Consider the following 17,277-nt stretch of genomic DNA (forward strand, 5'->3'; position numbering starts at 1 on the left):
CCTGCAGGCCTGGTTGGTGCCTGGGGTCTAGCTTGGGGCTGAGCTGGAGCACAGCATGGTCCTGCTCTCCATGTCTCCTGTCCTGTTCACAGCCCTGGAAATTCTCTGTTGCTCTTGGCTGGAGCATCCTGTCACCCCTGTGCACAGCTCAGTGTGTGAGTGCCAGTGAGCCCCAGCTCAGGTCTGCACTGAGCCTCAAGGAGCCTCCCACTCTCCCTGTGAGCTCCAAAGTGCCCACTTCAGCTTTCCCAGCTGGAGAAGCAAACACCTGCTTATCCTGGGGTCACCTGTGCACTAGCTCCATGGCAGGCACGCTGCTGGTTTGAGCTGGGCACACTGCTGGTTTGAGCTGGGCACAGCACTGGTTTGAGCTGGGCACACTGCTGGTTTGAGCTGGGCACACCACTGGTTTTAGCTGGGCACACTGCTGGTTTTATCTGGGCACACTGCTGGTTTGAGCCGGGCACACTGCTGGTTTGAGCTGGGCACACTGCTGGTTTGAGCTGGGCACACTGCTGGTTTGAGTGGGCACACTGCTGGTTTGAGTGGGCACAGCACTGGTTTGAGCCAGGCACAGCACTGGTTTGAGCTGGGCACACTGCTGGTTTGAGCCAGGCACACTGGTGGTTTGAGCTGGGCACTGCTGGTTTGAGCGGGGCACAGCGCTGGTTTGAGCCAGGCACACCGCTGGTTTTAGCCGGGCACAGCGCTGGTTTTAGCCAGGCACAGCGCTGGTTTTAGCTGGGCACAGCTTGGCTGGGCCTGTTGAGGACTGCAGACACCTTGCAGAAGAAACGTGGCTTTGTGTTTCCTAATGAAGGCACAGCAGGTGCCGAGCTCTTTGGGAGCGCTGCATCCAGGTCGGCAGCGATATTCTCATGGGACCCTGTGGCAGTGGAGGTGCTGGGGGTCTCACTGCCTGTGCTGCCCCCAGGCTCTGCAGTGCTGTGATGAAGGTGCCTACCTGCTCGCCAACCAGCAGATGGACAAGTGCCAGTCTAAAGAAGGCGCTCAGAAAGCGCTCCAGGACATAGAAAGATTTCTTGAAAGCTCTTCGTCCTACTTAAACCATGATCCCCAAGCCCTACTCTGCGATTTTGAGTCGATCTTAACGCCCGAGCTGAAGGTAAGCGAGGTCCCACGGGAGGAGAGCGGGGCTGGGGCTGTGCTGTCAGCTTGGCAGCCCTGTGCCCTGCTCAGGGAGGTGACGTGGCTGTCCTGGGCTCTCTGCAGTGCCACATCCAGTCGGTGCAGGTGAAGCTGGAGAACGTGCGGGGCATGTTTGAGAGCAGGCAGTCGTGCTTCAGGAGGCTGCTGGACAAGCACGTGCGGCCCGTGCAGCTCGTGGCTCCTCGGCCAGAGAACCCCCCCCGAGCCAAGTCACCCTTGTTCTCTCCTAAGCACGGTAAAATACTCTGGATTTCCAGCTTTGAGGCAGGAACAGTAAGGCTTGGGGTGGTTTTGAGAAGCTAAAACTTGCTGGCAGATAGTTATTGCAGAGTGTTAAATATATATATCAGGATTTACTAACTTCCCAGTGTTTGTGCTCCCACACCTGTGTGAAGGCTGAAGTTGGTTGTTTATTATTTATTTCCACTTGCCACTCAGTGAAAAAAGAGCTGTAAGCAGTGCACCCCTCCAGTTACTGGCATCCTGCTGGGCTGGAAGCTGGTGAGTTAATAGTACAGGGGGAAAAGGGCAAGCTTTATCCATTTATTAGCTTGCCTGTTCTCTGTGGCTGTCTTGAGCTGGAACTGACATAAAGTTAGACTGATGTTTGCAAAGGAGCTTGGAGGAATGAGGAGCTCAAATCTCATGAACAGAAATGAGCTGGATGCTTAACTCCTTTTGATTCCTTCAGGGTCTCTTCTCTAAATCCCAATTGTGGAATAATTAAAGCCCATAAAGTTACAAATTCTCATTGAACTGAGGTCACTGAATGTTCTGCCTTAGTTTTGGTAATGGGATGTGGCACCATGTTAGCTTTAAATGATAACATTTAAACTTTCATCCTTGGCAGCCCTGAGTGTATCAGGCAGATTTAAAAGATTCCAAAGTAGCATCCATGTATTTTCAACCAGGGACTTGCTAAATTGTGTCAGAATATTAAATTCAGTGATCTGACTTCATTAAAGCAATTAAACATTTGTGTTTTAACACAAGGTTTTTATGATGAATTAACAAATATTGGTTATGGTGAGTTGTAGCAGGTGTCATACAGCAGCAAAGCAGCTTCAGTTCAGGGAATGAGAAATGGAATAGCCAAGTGGAGGGGTGGGAATGATGCTGGATGCAGTGAGGGAAATGAAACTCCTCGAGATGCAGGCCAGTGCAGCAAATAAATCCCAGATTTCCTTTTCCCAGGCTGATGCCACCCTCTCCAAAGCACATTACCTTCTGAGCCCTTTCCTCAGTCAGTAACAGCTCTGAGTCCCAAACTAGAGCATTGCCATTTTACCTAGCAAGCTTTTCCAGCTTTCCACAAAGAGGAAAGGGTCAAAGACAAATTATTGCCCTAAAGAGTAGGGTAAATGGGGGCCAGCTCTGTGGATGTTGTGAGATCTCCATCACCCAGCTGGAGTTTTTCCATGCCTTTGTGGGACACACGCTCACCTGCAGAGCACAGGTGTGCTGCATTGATCCTCCTGAAGGCAGTGATCAAGTGTGGCAGAGACAAAAGGCTCCTCTTTGGGGAGATCATGGCAGGAGAGCTTTTTAAGAGAGTCTGTTTGATGGCAGACATCAGACTGCTGCAGGCCTGCTCTGCTTTGACATGGATGGGTTTTATGGTGGGGCTTGAAGCCAAACCAGCTCTGAGCACATCATTTTGTCCTCTGTTCCTTTCTTCCTTATGTTTCTGTGCCCCATTCCCCCCTTCTGTCTCTGTCTGAGGACAGATGCTTCCTCTTTTATCTTTGCCCTGGATTTGAAGCCTGTCTGAGACATGTGGTTCTAATGTTTAAACCGTTTTTAGGGAGGGTGGGGAAGAGTAAATCTATCCCACCCTGAGCCCTCAGGTGTAGTGGGATGGGCAGAAGTGGCACTGCAGGCCGTGGCAGAGTCCCTCTAGCAAGAGAAGCCAAGAGAAGCTGGTGCCCATGTCCCATCCAGCTCCAAAGCCTCCCAGGGCAGTCTCTGAGCAGGGCCACTGGCAATCCTCACCTCTTTTGGGTGCTCCCAGGTGTGGGGGGCCCCAGCCGTGCCCACCTTGGGTGTGTGTGGCTCCTGCAGGGCAGGCTGTGACAGCTCTGCAGAGGGGCTCTGCACACCAGTGTGCCCCCAGAGCCCCCCGTGCCTCCTCTGGCTCTCTCCACGTTTCTTACAGAGTGTTTGAATGATGCCATACAGCTCCCTGGAGGCACTGGTGCTTTATTTTTGAGCTTCCACTTTTCCTCTGTGGCTCAATTGCAGCTTGTAATTATTTACAATACCAATAAATTTGTGCAAGATGGAGAAAGTTTATTACAGCTGAGCATCTTGCCCTATGTTAGTAAAAGGACTTTAAAACAGTGTCCTAGCAGGGGGTGTTCTTTTTTGTAGTTTGTTTGCTTTTATTGTTTTTGTTGTTATCATATGCTCAGGCTTCAGAGACTTTGTTAGGTTTTGATTACTGTGTTCCCTTGGTGAACATCTTGTTTTTTCTAAATATTTCTACTTTATGGCCTTTATGACCGTGGGATGTGCTGTGTGGAATCAGTATTGTTTGGGATAAATACCCTTTATTTTGTCAGTTTGCTGTTAGTGCTAGCTAACTAATTATTTTTTCTTAAAGTGTATTCCATTTTTCTTCCTGACATATTAGTTTCTGTCTCTGAAGAATCCCCTTCACTGTAGATGTACATCATGTAATTCTGCTTTTTTCCTATCCAAGGTGTAGATTTTAATTCCAGTTTGAAATTTTCATTCGATCTCTCTCTCCCTGGGAAGAAAACTTCAAGAAAAACACCAAGTTCTCGCAAGGTAAAAATGGTTCATGGAATCTGAGTTAGTTTTATAGAGGGAAAAACTGAAACTCCTCTGAAGATTGAGTGTACTTTGGATTTGGAGATGCCCTCTTTATTTTCTTTTTATTTTGCCTTTTAAAAGCTCAAGCAAAAAAATTTTGTTGGATTAGTCCAACACCTGAGCTCTGCCTTGACTGCTTTTACCATATCCAGGTCCCTATTTCCTGTGTGCTGTTCCCTGAAGTTATTTCTTACACAGCAGAGGTGTGCATTAGGAACTATCCCCATGCCCAGGTATTTCCCCTGTGCAAACTCTTCACTGATGAGTTATGTTACCATATTTTCAGATTTACCTAGCAGAGTCCTTTCTGGGATTTTTGGCCACCCATTACATGTTATTCCCTTCTGAGGTTTACAGCCCAAGGGTTTCATAAGGAAGCACCTTTCATCCTTGCCCAGGGCTGCCCAGGGCTGGGCTCCTGCTGCCCTGCAGGCTCTGCAGCCTGCCCAGAGATCCCATCTCCTTCCAGATCGAGGTCATGCACGACTACCAGGAGAAGAGGAATTCCTTGCAGTACTTCATTTCAGACAGTGAGGACAGCCTGGACGTGCTGAAAGGGTAAGTAAGCACTCAGCCCTTGCACACCCCCTAGAAGGGTGTTTGTTTCTGGCCAGCCCTTGCCCCATGCCTGTGTCCTGACCCAGGTGTCATCTCCTGTGCTCTCACCTCGTGGTTATTCATGAGGTCACACAACGTTCTGGGCTCCTTGAGCTGCACTGACCACCTGTGGGGCTTTTCATAGACACTAAATAATACACTTCTGTTGTGTTTCCATTTTAGCCATGTCATAAATGAGCTTATAGAAACAGAGAGAGTGTATGTGGAGGAGCTCTTCACTGTCCTGACGGTGAGTGACTTCTGCAGGTCCTCGTTCCTGTGCCCTGGTGATTGCACAAAGGGCACCTGCCAGCCCCTCAGACAGCCCAGATGTGCCAGGGCAGGCTTCCACCAGACTGTCACATCCCAGTCTAGTCATAAATGCCCAGGTTTGTGCCTTTGTTGGAGGCATCTGCAGGAACAGTTGGTGTCAGGATGAGCTTTTCATCCACAGTGAAGGAGAATCCTTCTGTTTGTACACAAAAGCACGGTAATTAGCCTTAGCAGTGCCTGTAAAATACACAAAAAGCTGTTTCTCTTGAGTGTTCCCTAATTTCCTTTACCTTTAGGAGACAAAAGGAAGCAGCTTGTGTTTTATCCTTGGGAGAATCCTGTCTCAGTGCTGTGAAATTGTGACTGTATGAAGCACATTGCTTTAGAAAGCAGAAAATGATTTCTCATACTGTCATTTTAGACATTACTGCTTTATTCCAAAATAACTCTTGCTGATGGCCCAAACAAGCTGGGTGTTAAATAGCTCCCCCCAGCATTTCTCCCAGCCAGGAGCAAGCAGGATGTAAATCTGTTCCTCTGCAGGCAGTGGCTGCAGTGCTTGCCCTGCACTGGTTGGGTTTTTGCTAAAGCACACTCTGTGATGAAGCAGTTGGCAGGTACACAGATTTATTGCTGTGCACATCGAGTCTGGATAGAGAAAAATGGACAGATAGACTTCAGTTTTCTGAAAATAGTATTTCTTTTAAAGAGGGAAGCCTGCTTGCTGGCCTTAAATAAAACGACTAATTTTCCAGATACTTATCATCTATTGCATCCTTAATCAAGTACAGAATGCCTGCTGAGTATGGGGAATATTGATTCCAAGCACAGTGAGTGAGAGATTAGTCTGGAAGGCCAGAGGAGATGTGCTGCACATATTGAACACGTTTGTGCTGCCCATGTTAAAGGGCCTCAGTCCCGTGCAGCCCTTGGTGAGCAGCAGGGCCAGCCTGAGCTGTGCCTTTTGCCATTCCTGGGGCCTCTGTGCACTCTGCTGTGAGCCCTGCACTGCAGTGAGCACGTTTGCCATGTCTGGTGCCCTGATGGGCTGTTCCTTGGGGAGCTGTACACTGTTCCTGCTTCCACCCAGCACTTTGTGTTTCAGTGTGGGCCCTTCCAGCTCCTCCCCAGTTTGGGGGGCTGTGATGTCAGGGGCAGTGGGGGCACAGAGCCCCGAGTTCCTGGAGCACTGAGGAGAGCAGCACGCCCTGAGCAGGAGCACAGAGCCCGTGGGTGTTTGATCTGATCTCCTGTCTCTGGTCTGCAGGGCTCTGCTGAGGCTGTGGAGCTGCACACACACACACACACACACACACACACGCCCCCTGCCCCTCTGTGACCCCTGCCCTCTTTGCCCCCTGCCCCTCTGTGCCCCCTGTTCTCCCCCCTCTGTGCCCCCTGCCCTCTGTGCCCCCTGTTCTCCCACACACACACACACTCCTGTGGCTCCTCTCCTGCAGCCAGGCTGATTTGCCTTTGGAGAATTGGAGCATCTCTGCAGTGCTGCCAGCCCCACGGGAGCTGTCCCACACCTTCCCTCCTGGACCACAACCCCCTGTGCCCAGCGACTGAAGACAGGGCTTTAGAGGCCAAAAACAGGGAATAAAAGGGATATTGCACTTAGAAACAGAGAGATCATGTTGGAAGTCTGTTCATGCCCCCTTTTCACCTGCCTGTGAGGAGGTGGCAGCTGAGAGTGGCCCTTTTTCTCCTGGCAGGGCTACAGAGCTGAGATGGATAACCCTGCCATGCTGATCCTGCTGCCCCCCGTGCTGAGGAACAGGAAGGACGTTCTCTTTGGGAACATGCCCGAGATCTACGACTTCCACAACAAGTATGGAATGCTCTCTTCCCCTCTCACAGGCTGCTCCCTGGAGTGCTGAACAGCCCAGCCTCACCCTGCTCACTGTCCCTTGTGCCATCTCTTGCAGAATCTTCCTGCACAGTCTGGAGAGCTGCCTGGGAGCACCTGAGCGAGTGGGCTGCTGTTTCCTGGACAGGGTGGGTGAATCCTTGTCACCTATAAAGCACACTCCAAGGCCGGGGTTTCCCTGCCTTGTCACACTCTGCAGCTCCTCTTGGCTGGCTGAGAGGTTCCTGGCCTCAGGAGCAGGGGTGGCTGTGTGGCCAGCAGAGGTGGCAGAGCAGCCACAGCTGCAGCCAGCTGCCACTTGCACACACGGAAGCTGGCAGCAGAGGTGGAAGCACACATCTGGCTGCTGGCCTGAGCTGCTGCCTGGCAGGGCTGGGGGTGACCTGGCCCTTGGCTTGCCTTGCAGCGGGAGGATTTCCAGATGTATGAGAAGTACTGCCAGAACAAGCCCCGCTCCGAGTCCCTCTGGAGGCAGTGCTCCGAGAGCTCCTTCTTCCAGGTGAGCTGCTGCTTGCCCCCCTGGCACACTCCCCTGTCCTGACAGCCTCCTCAGAGCCCACAGCTCTGCGTTTTGTTCAGCATGGTCTGCAGAATGCTCACAAACAGAGATGTTGGTGTTTCTCACACCCCAGGAGTACAGATGCACTCACTGTTAATTTGCATGTTATTATAATATTTCTCTAGTAGTGGGTACCATTCAGCCCTTGGACATGAAACCTTTGTAGTCATCAAACCCCACGGCTGTGCTGTTGGAATATCTACTGACAAATGGTGCAAAACTTACTTGGTGTGACTTCTGTGTTCCAGGAATGCCAAAGGAAGTTGGAGCACAAACTGGGGCTGGATTCCTATCTGCTCAAACCAGTGCAGCGCCTGACAAAGTACCAGTTACTTCTGAAGGTATTTCATCTTCTGCTTCCAAAGGCCACCAGCAGATAGATTAGATTTGGTTTGTTTTTCAATTAGAGGTTACCTGTAGATCAGCACCAAGCTTTGGATGACATATTGCCCATCTTGGCCTCTCCTGAAGTGACTTCCAGTGAAGATGAATGTTCACATACCTGAAAAAGGAACAGGTGCTTGTGACAGGCCATGCTTAAGGAGAGAAAGACTATTTGAATCTGCTCAGAGATGCAGAATTACAGGAGCACTTGTAAGAAAACCGAGCTAGAGATGATCATGAGACTCTGATAAATTATATAAATTGTTGCATCTCTTCTCCTCAGGTGTTGGTAGCACCTGTAATCTTTAGTGCATTTATTTTTGTGTCCCCGCCTGAGGCAGGGCAGTGCAGCTATTCTCCCTTTGTAAGGCAGGAGTAACACTTGGGTGGTGACTTCTGAACCTCCTCCCAGCCTCTGAATGAGTATACATGCAGCTGTAGGGCACAGGAGATCTGAAATGGAACTAATTTTATCTCAGTGGGAAAATTCTGTCTTCTAATTGCTATCTGAAAGCTGTGGATTTTGTAAATTCTGTTCCTTGTGCCTGCCAGTCTGAAGACAGTCATCTGCTGCAAGCTCCTTTGAGGGCATGTTGGCACTAATGAAAAACCCCAGCCTTATTGCCATGTCTTAGCAAGCAGCAAAACACAGCACAAAGAGTCAGGAGAATGTGATGCTGCTCTGTGCTGACACCCTCCTTGAGGAAGCATATCAAAAACAGGCCATCCCTCACTGGCCTGTCCCACACCTCATACTCACTGTGCTCCAGAGGGAGCCTTTTTCCAGGGACACGAATAAAGAAACTCAGTGTAGGTCACTCCTGGGCACTGGAAACTTTGGGCAAGGTGGAAAAATCTGCTTTGTTCAAGTGCAAACACGTGCTTATTTCTATTTTCAGGAGCTGCTAAAGTACAGCACGAGCTGTGATGGAGTTCAGGAACTTCAGGAAGCTCTGGTCGCAATGCTGGATTTGCTGAAGTCAGTCAACGACTCCATGCATCAGATTTCAATCACAGGATATGATGTGAGCAGCTGTGGGCAGCCCTTGCACAAGGCTGGTGATGCCCTGGTGTGCAGGATGTGAGAGCTGGGAGCTGCCAGGACAGAGCCTGTGCAGGGCTGGGTCAGGGACCCAGAGGTGACAATCTTCCCTCGGATCTCGGGTTGGGATCCTGAGCTGCACGGTGCCAGCCTTGCCACCTTGTGGCTTTCTGGAGCATTTCTCCAGCGTGCTCCTCTGTGCTCTGATAACTCTGGGCTGTTTCTGTGGCATTTCCCATTTAGCAAACAGCTCTCTGAGGCTGAGGCTGAGCCTGTCCCACTGCAGTGGTGGTATTTCCTAGGCTTCCAGGGAAGCTGCTGCTGCCAGGCCTGGCCTCCTGGAGAGTTCCATCTTCTGATGCCTCAGTTCAGGCTCAGAGCTCACCTCCCTGCCCCACTAAAGTAGCCAGAGCCCTTGACATGCTGTTCCACGGGAGCTGCATGGTTTTCTGTTCCTTCTAGTTCTTCCTGAGTTTCTAGAGCAGCTGCAGCCCTGCCCGAGTCCTGTGCCCCCCTGGCACCAGGTCATCCCTGCCAGAGAGCCTCTGGTCCTTCCAGGAAGAGCTATTCCTAGAGGGACGTGCCTTGGAGCAGAGCTGGCCCCGTGTGCTGTCATTGTTTGGAGAGCCCTCTCTCATTTTAATTCACCTCTTTGTCCTTCTTTGTTGTTTGTCACGCTCTCCCCAGGGTGACCTGAGCGAACTGGGGAAAGTATTGATGCAGGGATCTTTCAGTGTTTGGGCAGGACACCGAAAAGGGCCCACAAAAATGAAGGATCTGGCCAGGTTCAAGCCCATGCAGAGGCACCTGTTTCTGTATGAGAAAGCCTTGGTCTTCTGCAAGAAGAGAGAGGAGCACGGAGATGGATATGACAAAACCTCATCTTACAGCTTTAAGCACTTTCTGAAAGTAAGGGGGCTTTATTTTTGTTTATTTTATTTTATTTACATTTATTTTGTTTATTTTGAACCTTAGGGTGTTTCACACAGCCACGTGCAGAGCAGTGATTCTGCAGAGCCAGGGGGGTTTTTCTCTGAGGTGGGGTTTGTTTTCTGCTGCTGAGGGCCGTGCCACATCCATGGAGGGCTGGTGGCTGGATGAGTCTGAGGAGCCCAGGGCTGGGGCAGCAGCTGGGAGAACCCCTGGCCTCGGGGTCAGGCTGTGCTGTGCCAGGGGTACAGGTAAATTTCCTTTACCTTTAGGAGACAAAAGGAAGCAGCTTGTGTTTTATCCTTGGGAGAATCCTGTCTCAGTGCTGTGAAATTGTGACTGTATGAAGCACATTGCTTTAGAAAGCAGAAAATGATTTCTCATACTGTCATTTTAGACATTACTGCTTTATTCCAAAATAACTCTTGCTGATGGCCCAAACCAGCTGGGTGTTAAATAGCTCCCCCCAGCATTTCTCCCAGCCCTCGTGTGCCTGGCCCTGCCCCAGCCCATGCTCAGGTTTGGAGGCACTTTTGGTCTTCCCCAGCCCACCTGGGAGAGAGGGGCTCCTCCTGCCCCTGGGCAGCTCTGCCTGCCTGCTCCTGAGCCCTGTTTTCCACCCTGCAGGAGGATGCAGGGTGAACTCTTCTTCCTCCCCGTTCCCCTCTCCTGTGGCAGGCTCCAGCTGCAGCTGGAATTACAATTATCAGATGACAAGGGTGTAAACAGCTATAAATGCTAACTAGTATCAATAAAATCCCAAAGTGCTGCTCTGAGAGAGACCTCCTGGCACGCTGTGTGTGATGAGCAGCTCTAACAGCAAAACTGTTTTTTCTCAGGGCTCTGCCTTGTTTTTGTTGAGAAGTGAGAACCCACAGGGGTCTGTGTGAGACTGGAGAAGGCTGAGGAGCTGGGGGCACAGCAGGTCCTGCTGCAGCTCCCTGGTGCCAGGGGTCTGGCCAGGAGCAGTGAGCAGCCCTGGGGCACGTCACAGGTGATGGCACAGAGCAAGTCTCAGGCCGTGTGCTTTGGTACCCAGTGTTTTCCCCACACAGCACCATTTTCTTTCTGGAGAGCTTGTTTCCCCTGCAGGGCTCCTTTTAGCACTCATGCTTTTGGGAGGACTGAAGAGGTGGCAGGGGAAATGCAGCTCAGAGGAGAGGATGCTGCACTCAGGAGCCCAGGCAGCTGTCCACAGCTTCCCTGTGCCCCCAGAGGACTGTCCACAGCTCTCCTCTGCCTGCACAGGACTGTCCACAGCTTCCCTGTGCCTCCAGAGGACTGTCCACAGCTTCCCTGTGTCTCCAGAGGACTGTCCACAGCTTCCCTGTGCCCCCAGAGGACTGTCCACAGCTTCCCTGTGCCTGCAGAGGACTGTCCACAGCTTCCCTGTGCCTGCACAGGACTGTCCACAGCTCCTTGTTTGTGCTGACACGCAGAGCTTGGAGTTAGAGGATCCATGGAGGTGGCAGGATCACACCTGCACACATGTGTTTTGAGAATTGCTGTACTGAGGGCAAAATCCTGTTTCTGGAGCTTGACATTGATTTGATTTCACAGACAATGATGTTGGAAAAGACCTCTAAGTTCATCGAGTCCAGCTGCTAAAACAGCACTGCCAAATCCACCACTAAACCTTGTCCCTAAGCACCAGGAAATGATTTTTCTTTGCAGCAATGTTTTTTGGGGATTCGGGGTTGAAGTGAGCTGTTGGGTAGATGCTGTGTAACAGATCAGCCACAGAGCAAACCAGGGAAACCCTGAGGATAATCCTGCATCCTGTGTGAAGTGAGCAGAGGCCAGCAGCTCTTCAGCTGGGCTCAGTGAGCCAGGGGTGCAGGTTCCTGCAGTGCCAGGTCAATCTGCAGATGAGCACCAGCCCAGAGCTTGCACTGGCCCAGCTTGGTCTGCACTGCAGTAAATCCTGGGCAGGGGGAGGAAATGGAATTTAAAATCCTCTAACCTGGATGAACAGACCTTAAATCTGTCTCTTTCTGGCACTTGTTCTTTGCATCATCATAGGAGATCATCCAAAATTTCTCACGTCTTGATGCCTGGGCAGTTTTGTAGGAGCCTCTATAAATTGCCAGGGTAAACAAGGTGCACAGAACTGGGAATTGCAGTGTCTGGATGAGGTGCTCTCCAGGCTGCCCTTCCAACAGCTTTCATAAATTTTAAGTTTTTATAAAATCAAAATGGAGCCTCATCCAGCTTTCTAGAGGGGAAAAGACCTCAAGCTGTGCCAGGGTGTTCAGCTTGGATATGAGGAGTGGGCAGGACTGGCACAGCCCCGGGCAGAGGGGGGTCCCCATCCCTGCAGGGATTTAAAGCCCTGTGGATGTGGCACTTGGGGACAGGGGTCGTGGTGGCCTTGGCACTGCTGGGTTAGTGGACTCGATGGCCTCAGGGGTCTTGTGCAGCCTAAATGTTTCTGTGATGTCAGGAGCAGCCTGGTTCCTGCTCCCTGGGGTGTTCCTGTCACTGGAAAGGGGCACCAACACATGAATTGGGACAGAACATTGTCCGTGGCACCTCTGCTGGAAATCATCCAAGTCCTTCAGACCAAGGCACCACATGTTGTCAGGGAGGATCAGCAGTGCTGAACAGATGTTATTTCTAAGGCTTTGTTTGTGTTTACAGTGGATTTGTCTCATCCAGTCTGCGTGAATAATTTATGATAGATGATACCTCTGTTATTACATCTGCTCCAAAACATGCACGTGGGACACTTGAGCTATTCTTGGCCATCCTTTCATCAGTGAATAATTGCCAGCACACCCTGCTTCAGGGGAGGGGATGGTTCATGTGGTTTCAGGTATTACAGCAGTTTTCAGCTCAGGAGGGAGGTCAGAGGTTGCTGAAGAGTTTTGTGTCTCTAGCCGTGGTTTGAGCTTGGCTCAGGTGGGTCCTGAAGGATTTGGGCCTTGGGTGCTTCATCCCAGCTATCAGAGGGGGCTGGGGATAATGAGTAAAGCAGGATGCAGCTGCAAGCCCGTCCTGGAAGCCAGGCTTGGGGCATCCCAAAAATTACCCTGCTTTTGGAAAGAAATAATCTGTGTGGATAAATAATGCGTCACGTATTTATAAATCTAAATATGCCAAATCTGGGGAATTCTGTGCTGAAAGCTGAGGTGATGCTTCAGTTGGATCCACTGGTTCCCAAATGAAAAGTTCCCACAGGTCCATTGATTTGTTTTGGAAAGCTTATCCAAAATGCAGCTGATGGAAAGCCAGGAGGAACGAGACAGATAATGACTTTGAGTTGCTGCGTAAATTGAAATTGATGAAACATGTTAAATTCAGTGCAAACAGCTCTAAGTTGCTGTCACAGCCTGCGTTCCTGGGGAAGAGGGAGCCTTGGACCGTGTTTAATTGTTTGTTTGTTTGGATTTGCAGATGAACGCAGTGGGGATAACTGAGAATGTGAAGGGAGACCATCGGAAATTTGAGATCTGGTACAGTGGGAGAGAGGAGGTCTACGTGGTGCAGGTTTGTGCCCTCAGGCTCTGGGTATCTGCTCAGCCTCAGAGATGTGGGAAGAAAATGTCTCCTTGATCTTCATGCTGGTACTGATAGCTCTGCAGGTGCCACTGTGCCTTGTCTGGATGTAGTGGGAATCACCAATTTCAAAAGATCAAGAGTGTTCAAAATTTAGTAGTAGCTTTGGGGAATAAAGGGGATTGCAGATAATTACAGCACAGAAAAGGAAGATTTTATTCCTACATTATAATGGATGACTCTTAATTCAAAATTCAGACAATTTTCTCTTCTTCCAGGCCCAAACAGTAGATCTGAAGATGGCGTGGTTGAATGAAATAAGAAAAATTTTGTTCAAGCAGCAAGAGCTTATAAAAGGTACATTGGATCAATTTCTCTGTGGCTTTCACTCTGCAGCAGAAGCTTTCCTATTGGCTCATTGCTGATGTTCAAGTCCACAAATTCTTACTGGAGAATCAATTTTTAGAAGCCTGGTAGCAAAATGCTGGAGTGAGGCCTTACATTGCAGGGAAATAACGTACCTTGGAGCAGTAAAACCTGGGTGCTGATGTGAAAATGAATCACACAAGTACATTTTTTTGTTGTTGTTACCTTGGGCATTATTTCACATTTGTTATCATAGGTTTAATTCAACAAGATCCAAACCAGATGCCTAATTTGAAGCATCTCATGGTCCTCAGGAGCATGCTCAGTGCTGGATTTGTGCTAACATGCCACCTTAATCATAATTAACTCTGTGCTTTGCAAGAGCCCATGGGTCTGCTTTTCTCTGAACAGAAGCCAGTAGGGTTGTGCAAAAGGTCTGATTTTTCAAGTAATGCTTCAAGTGTGACGGTTGCTGGTGCAGAACTGGATGTTAAGCTGTGTTTGCCCTGCAGCAGGGGAGAAGCAGCAGCCTGGCTCGTGCTCGGAGCAGCTCCCGCTCTCCTCCCAGCTGGGGGACAGGTGAGTGCCAGCCTGGCTGGGCTGGGTGCCTGCCACAGTCACATTTCCTGAAAAAAAACCCCTTCACCCGGGATTTTTCTCCTGGGAAGCTGAGAAGCCTCTGAGAAAAAGGAAAACAATATTATCTCATTTGCTTCTCCTGTGTTTTGCTGCTTTGGAATGGGGGTTGGAGATTTTTTACCAACAGGTGATTGTTTCATTGGTTTCATGTGAATTGTTTTGACTCTGGAGGGCTCTGGAGAGAGTCACAAGTTTTTATTAGTATCTTTTTAACCTTCTCTAAGTATCCTTTCTGTATTCTTTAGTACAGTATAGTTTAGTATTCTTTAATATAATATAGATCATAAAATAATAAATTAGCCTTCTGAGTCTGGAGTCAGATTCATCATTCCTTCCTGCCCCGAGGGCACCCCACAAATACAGTAAGTGCCCTCCCATCAGGGGGCACCCCGTGCTGCTGCTGGCTCTGTGCTGGCCCTGTCCCTGTGTCTGGGCAGGGGACAGCAGGGCTGTGCTGCTGCTCACCCCTGGGGACTGCAGGGACACCCTTGGGGCTGGCAGCTCAGCCTGAGCTGCAGCCCCCCTGCAGATGGAGCAGGGCAAAGACAGGGCTCTGATTCAGGGCAGCCACTGCAGCAGCTTCCCTTCCCTTACAAAAAGATTGAGGACCGGGCACTAAGTCCTTCATCTCCCCACAAGCACCAGTATTGCTGCTGGCCCTGTTTGACAGAACCTGGGTGGTGAAGGAAAGCTGAGACTGCCTCTGTTGTTGTTTTGCACCCCTCAGGAAGCAGCAGAGAGCCTCCATCAGCTCGGAAGAGAACGACTCGGAGCGCAGCAGCCCGGTGCTGCTGGACAGCGGGCCGGTGTCCCCCCAGAGCAAACCCCACAGAAGTAGGGCCCCTTCCCTCCCCTGGGGGCTCTCGGGGGCTGCTGGCCCCGCCTGAGCCCCGCGCTGTCCCGCAGGCTGGCCGGGAATGTCGCAGTCCCTGGAGATCTGCGAGGGGCTGGAGGAGTGGGCAGGGCAGCAGTGCCTCTCCAACTGCTCGGACACCGAGGAGGAGGATGGCAGCCAGCTGGTAGGTGGCCGTGGCACCCCGGGGCTCCCACCCAGCCTCTGAATTTCCGTACCTCGCTCTGGGGAACGAGAGGGTGTCTGAGGCACAGCTTGTTGAAATAGTTCTAACTCAGGTAGCTGGTAGGGCTGTGCCACATTCGGGCAGCAGTCACAAACCACAGCTGCACGATACAAAAGGCAGCTAAATAATGCAAGTTTTTCTCTCTGCCACAGTCTCCAGGAAAATACAAAGCCCTTGCAGACTGCAAGAGGAGGGGATCAGAGGATCTGCTGGTGAAAAACGGGGATGAAATCCAGCTCTTGCATGAAGATGGTGAGGGACAGTGGTAGGTATTTTGGGATTACCTTGCCTTATCTCTGAGAGCCTGCAGGGCGGTCCCTTGAAAGGTCACTTGCCTGGTGACACACTCATTGCAGCTCCTGGCTGAGCTTTAGACCATTCCAGAAAGCTGCAGAATTCATTCTCTTGCCAAGACCAGATGCCATCCACACTGGCACAGCCTGGGGAAACGAGTCAGGACTTCCCTGGCCATGGGTCTCTGCCTGAGCTGGGTGTTCCCAGCACCTTCACAGCCCCTCTTGCCATGCTGTCCCCACTTCCGATGGTGCTTCCCTCTGTCCATCCCAGCTCAGCTCCAGGCTTTGTTCCCCTGGGAATTTAACAGCCACAGTGAGTAACTGCAAGGTGTTTTCCTCCCTCAGACAGCTGCAGGATGTTCCCTACCCTGGGGGATGGCTCCACACTCTTTCTGTTGTGTGTAAAGCTGTCAAGGCTCACAAGGGAACACCTCACAGCTGCCTCTCTCCTGGGGCTGGAGCATCCCCTGGGAACACCCCTGGTGTCCTTGTCTGGGGGCAGCATGCCCCTCCAGAGACTCAGCACTTTGGCTGAGGTTTTGGCTCTTCCCTTTCTGGAGGGTTCTGAGCAGCTCTCAGCCAGCCCAGGGTCTCAGCAGAGGGAGCCCAGTGTGCCACAGCCTTGTTTGGGGTGTGGGAAGGGTGATGTTGGCAGGAACCTGGGCCACACCGGGGCAGGCACCAGCCTGTAAATGCACAGATGTCAATGCAGGATTCCTGGCTGACAGCTGCAGGACCTTTCAAGGGAAATCAGAACAGGATAAAATGGAATATTATTGCAAGGGATCTGCAACGATCATCTAGTCCCACTGCATTTTGAAAACTTCAGTTTGCTGTTAGCAAAAGCAGATGCAAGAGGAAATGAGAACAGGATAAAATGGAAAATTTCAATTGCAAGGGATCTGCAAGGTTCATCTAGTCCCACTGCATTTTGAAAACTTCAGTTTGCTGTTAGCAAAAGCAGATGCAAGGCATCTCAGGTTTGCTGAAAGTTCACCACTCCTGGGGGCTTCAGCCAGTGCCAGTCAGAGATTTCTCACACCAAGCTTTTGTTAGCAAAACTGCACTGCATGATGAGACAGAGGGTTGTCACTTCTGAGCATGAGTATTTCCAGCTGCCTAAATCTTGGCTTGAATTTACTTACAGTACCCTGAATAAAATCATCCTACCAGTCTAAATGGCAGAGGAGTGAGAAAAATAATTATCCTCAACTCCTTCAGTAGGCAGTTTTCCTGAGCTGGCATTTCTGGAGGTCTCGGGCAGGATGACTTGAGAGGGAATCCTTTCTTCTGCATTGCCTACAGAGGTGTAGGCTTTTTAATTAGATTCCTGAATTTAGGTGGGAAGAACACTTTAAACACACAGCCAGGTCCTGTTCAAATGCTTCCCTGGCTGGAGCAAACTGCTGCTTGCCCCCACCAAAGTGCCCTGGGGTGGCTGGCTTCTGTTCCTAACGCTGTTGTCATTCAAAGGTTGGTGAAAAACCTAAACAGAAGAAAAGAAGGCTGGATTCCTGTGCACAGTCTGCAGATTGTAGTCGGTGACTGCAGGTTTCGGAATGCCAAAGTTGCAGGTATTTGATAGCACGCCTAGCAGAAATATTTCATATCTCAAATCAGGTCTTTTAAGCCATTTGCTTTACACTTGATGTACTAAATCTGGCTGCTTATGCCTCTGCTGGAAAATAGGAAAGCAAGCAGCTATTCCAAAAAGCCTGCAAAAGTAGTGAATTAAG

The 17,277-nt window shown here is 50.4% G+C and overlaps 1 protein-coding gene across 4 annotated transcripts in view; it reads left to right on the plus strand.

Annotated features, from left to right (window-relative positions):
- MCF2 (MCF.2 cell line derived transforming sequence) overlaps positions 1 to 17,277 on the plus strand; it is a 54,552-nt gene that overhangs the window by 31,384 nt on the left and 5,891 nt on the right. For 2 of the 4 annotated variants that reach the window (XM_041396589.1, XM_041396587.1), the window contains exons 12-29: positions 935 to 1,126; positions 1,234 to 1,405; positions 3,872 to 3,960; positions 4,475 to 4,563; positions 4,786 to 4,852; positions 6,594 to 6,709; positions 6,807 to 6,876; positions 7,155 to 7,247; positions 7,556 to 7,648; positions 8,591 to 8,716; positions 9,421 to 9,642; positions 13,060 to 13,152; positions 13,440 to 13,518; positions 14,040 to 14,106; positions 14,894 to 15,000; positions 15,073 to 15,185; positions 15,398 to 15,510; positions 17,015 to 17,115. In XM_041396589.1, the coding sequence (XP_041252523.1) occupies positions 935 to 1,126; positions 1,234 to 1,405; positions 3,872 to 3,960; positions 4,475 to 4,563; positions 4,786 to 4,852; positions 6,594 to 6,709; positions 6,807 to 6,876; positions 7,155 to 7,247; positions 7,556 to 7,648; positions 8,591 to 8,716; positions 9,421 to 9,642; positions 13,060 to 13,152; positions 13,440 to 13,518; positions 14,040 to 14,106; positions 14,894 to 15,000; positions 15,073 to 15,185; positions 15,398 to 15,510; positions 17,015 to 17,115 (2,002 nt within the window). The remainder of the gene's footprint in view (positions 1 to 934; positions 1,127 to 1,233; positions 1,406 to 3,871; positions 3,961 to 4,474; positions 4,564 to 4,785; positions 4,853 to 6,593; positions 6,710 to 6,806; positions 6,877 to 7,154; positions 7,248 to 7,555; positions 7,649 to 8,590; positions 8,717 to 9,420; positions 9,643 to 13,059; positions 13,153 to 13,439; positions 13,519 to 14,039; positions 14,107 to 14,893; positions 15,001 to 15,072; positions 15,186 to 15,397; positions 15,511 to 17,014; positions 17,116 to 17,277) is intronic. The other 2 variants (XM_041396590.1, XM_041396588.1) reach the window with 1 other exon arrangement.

Source organism: Onychostruthus taczanowskii, unplaced genomic scaffold (assembly GCF_017590055.1).
Source record: "Onychostruthus taczanowskii isolate IOZ18803 unplaced genomic scaffold, ASM1759005v1 scaffold13, whole genome shotgun sequence".
Taxonomy (NCBI): domain Eukaryota; kingdom Metazoa; phylum Chordata; class Aves; order Passeriformes; family Passeridae; genus Onychostruthus; species Onychostruthus taczanowskii.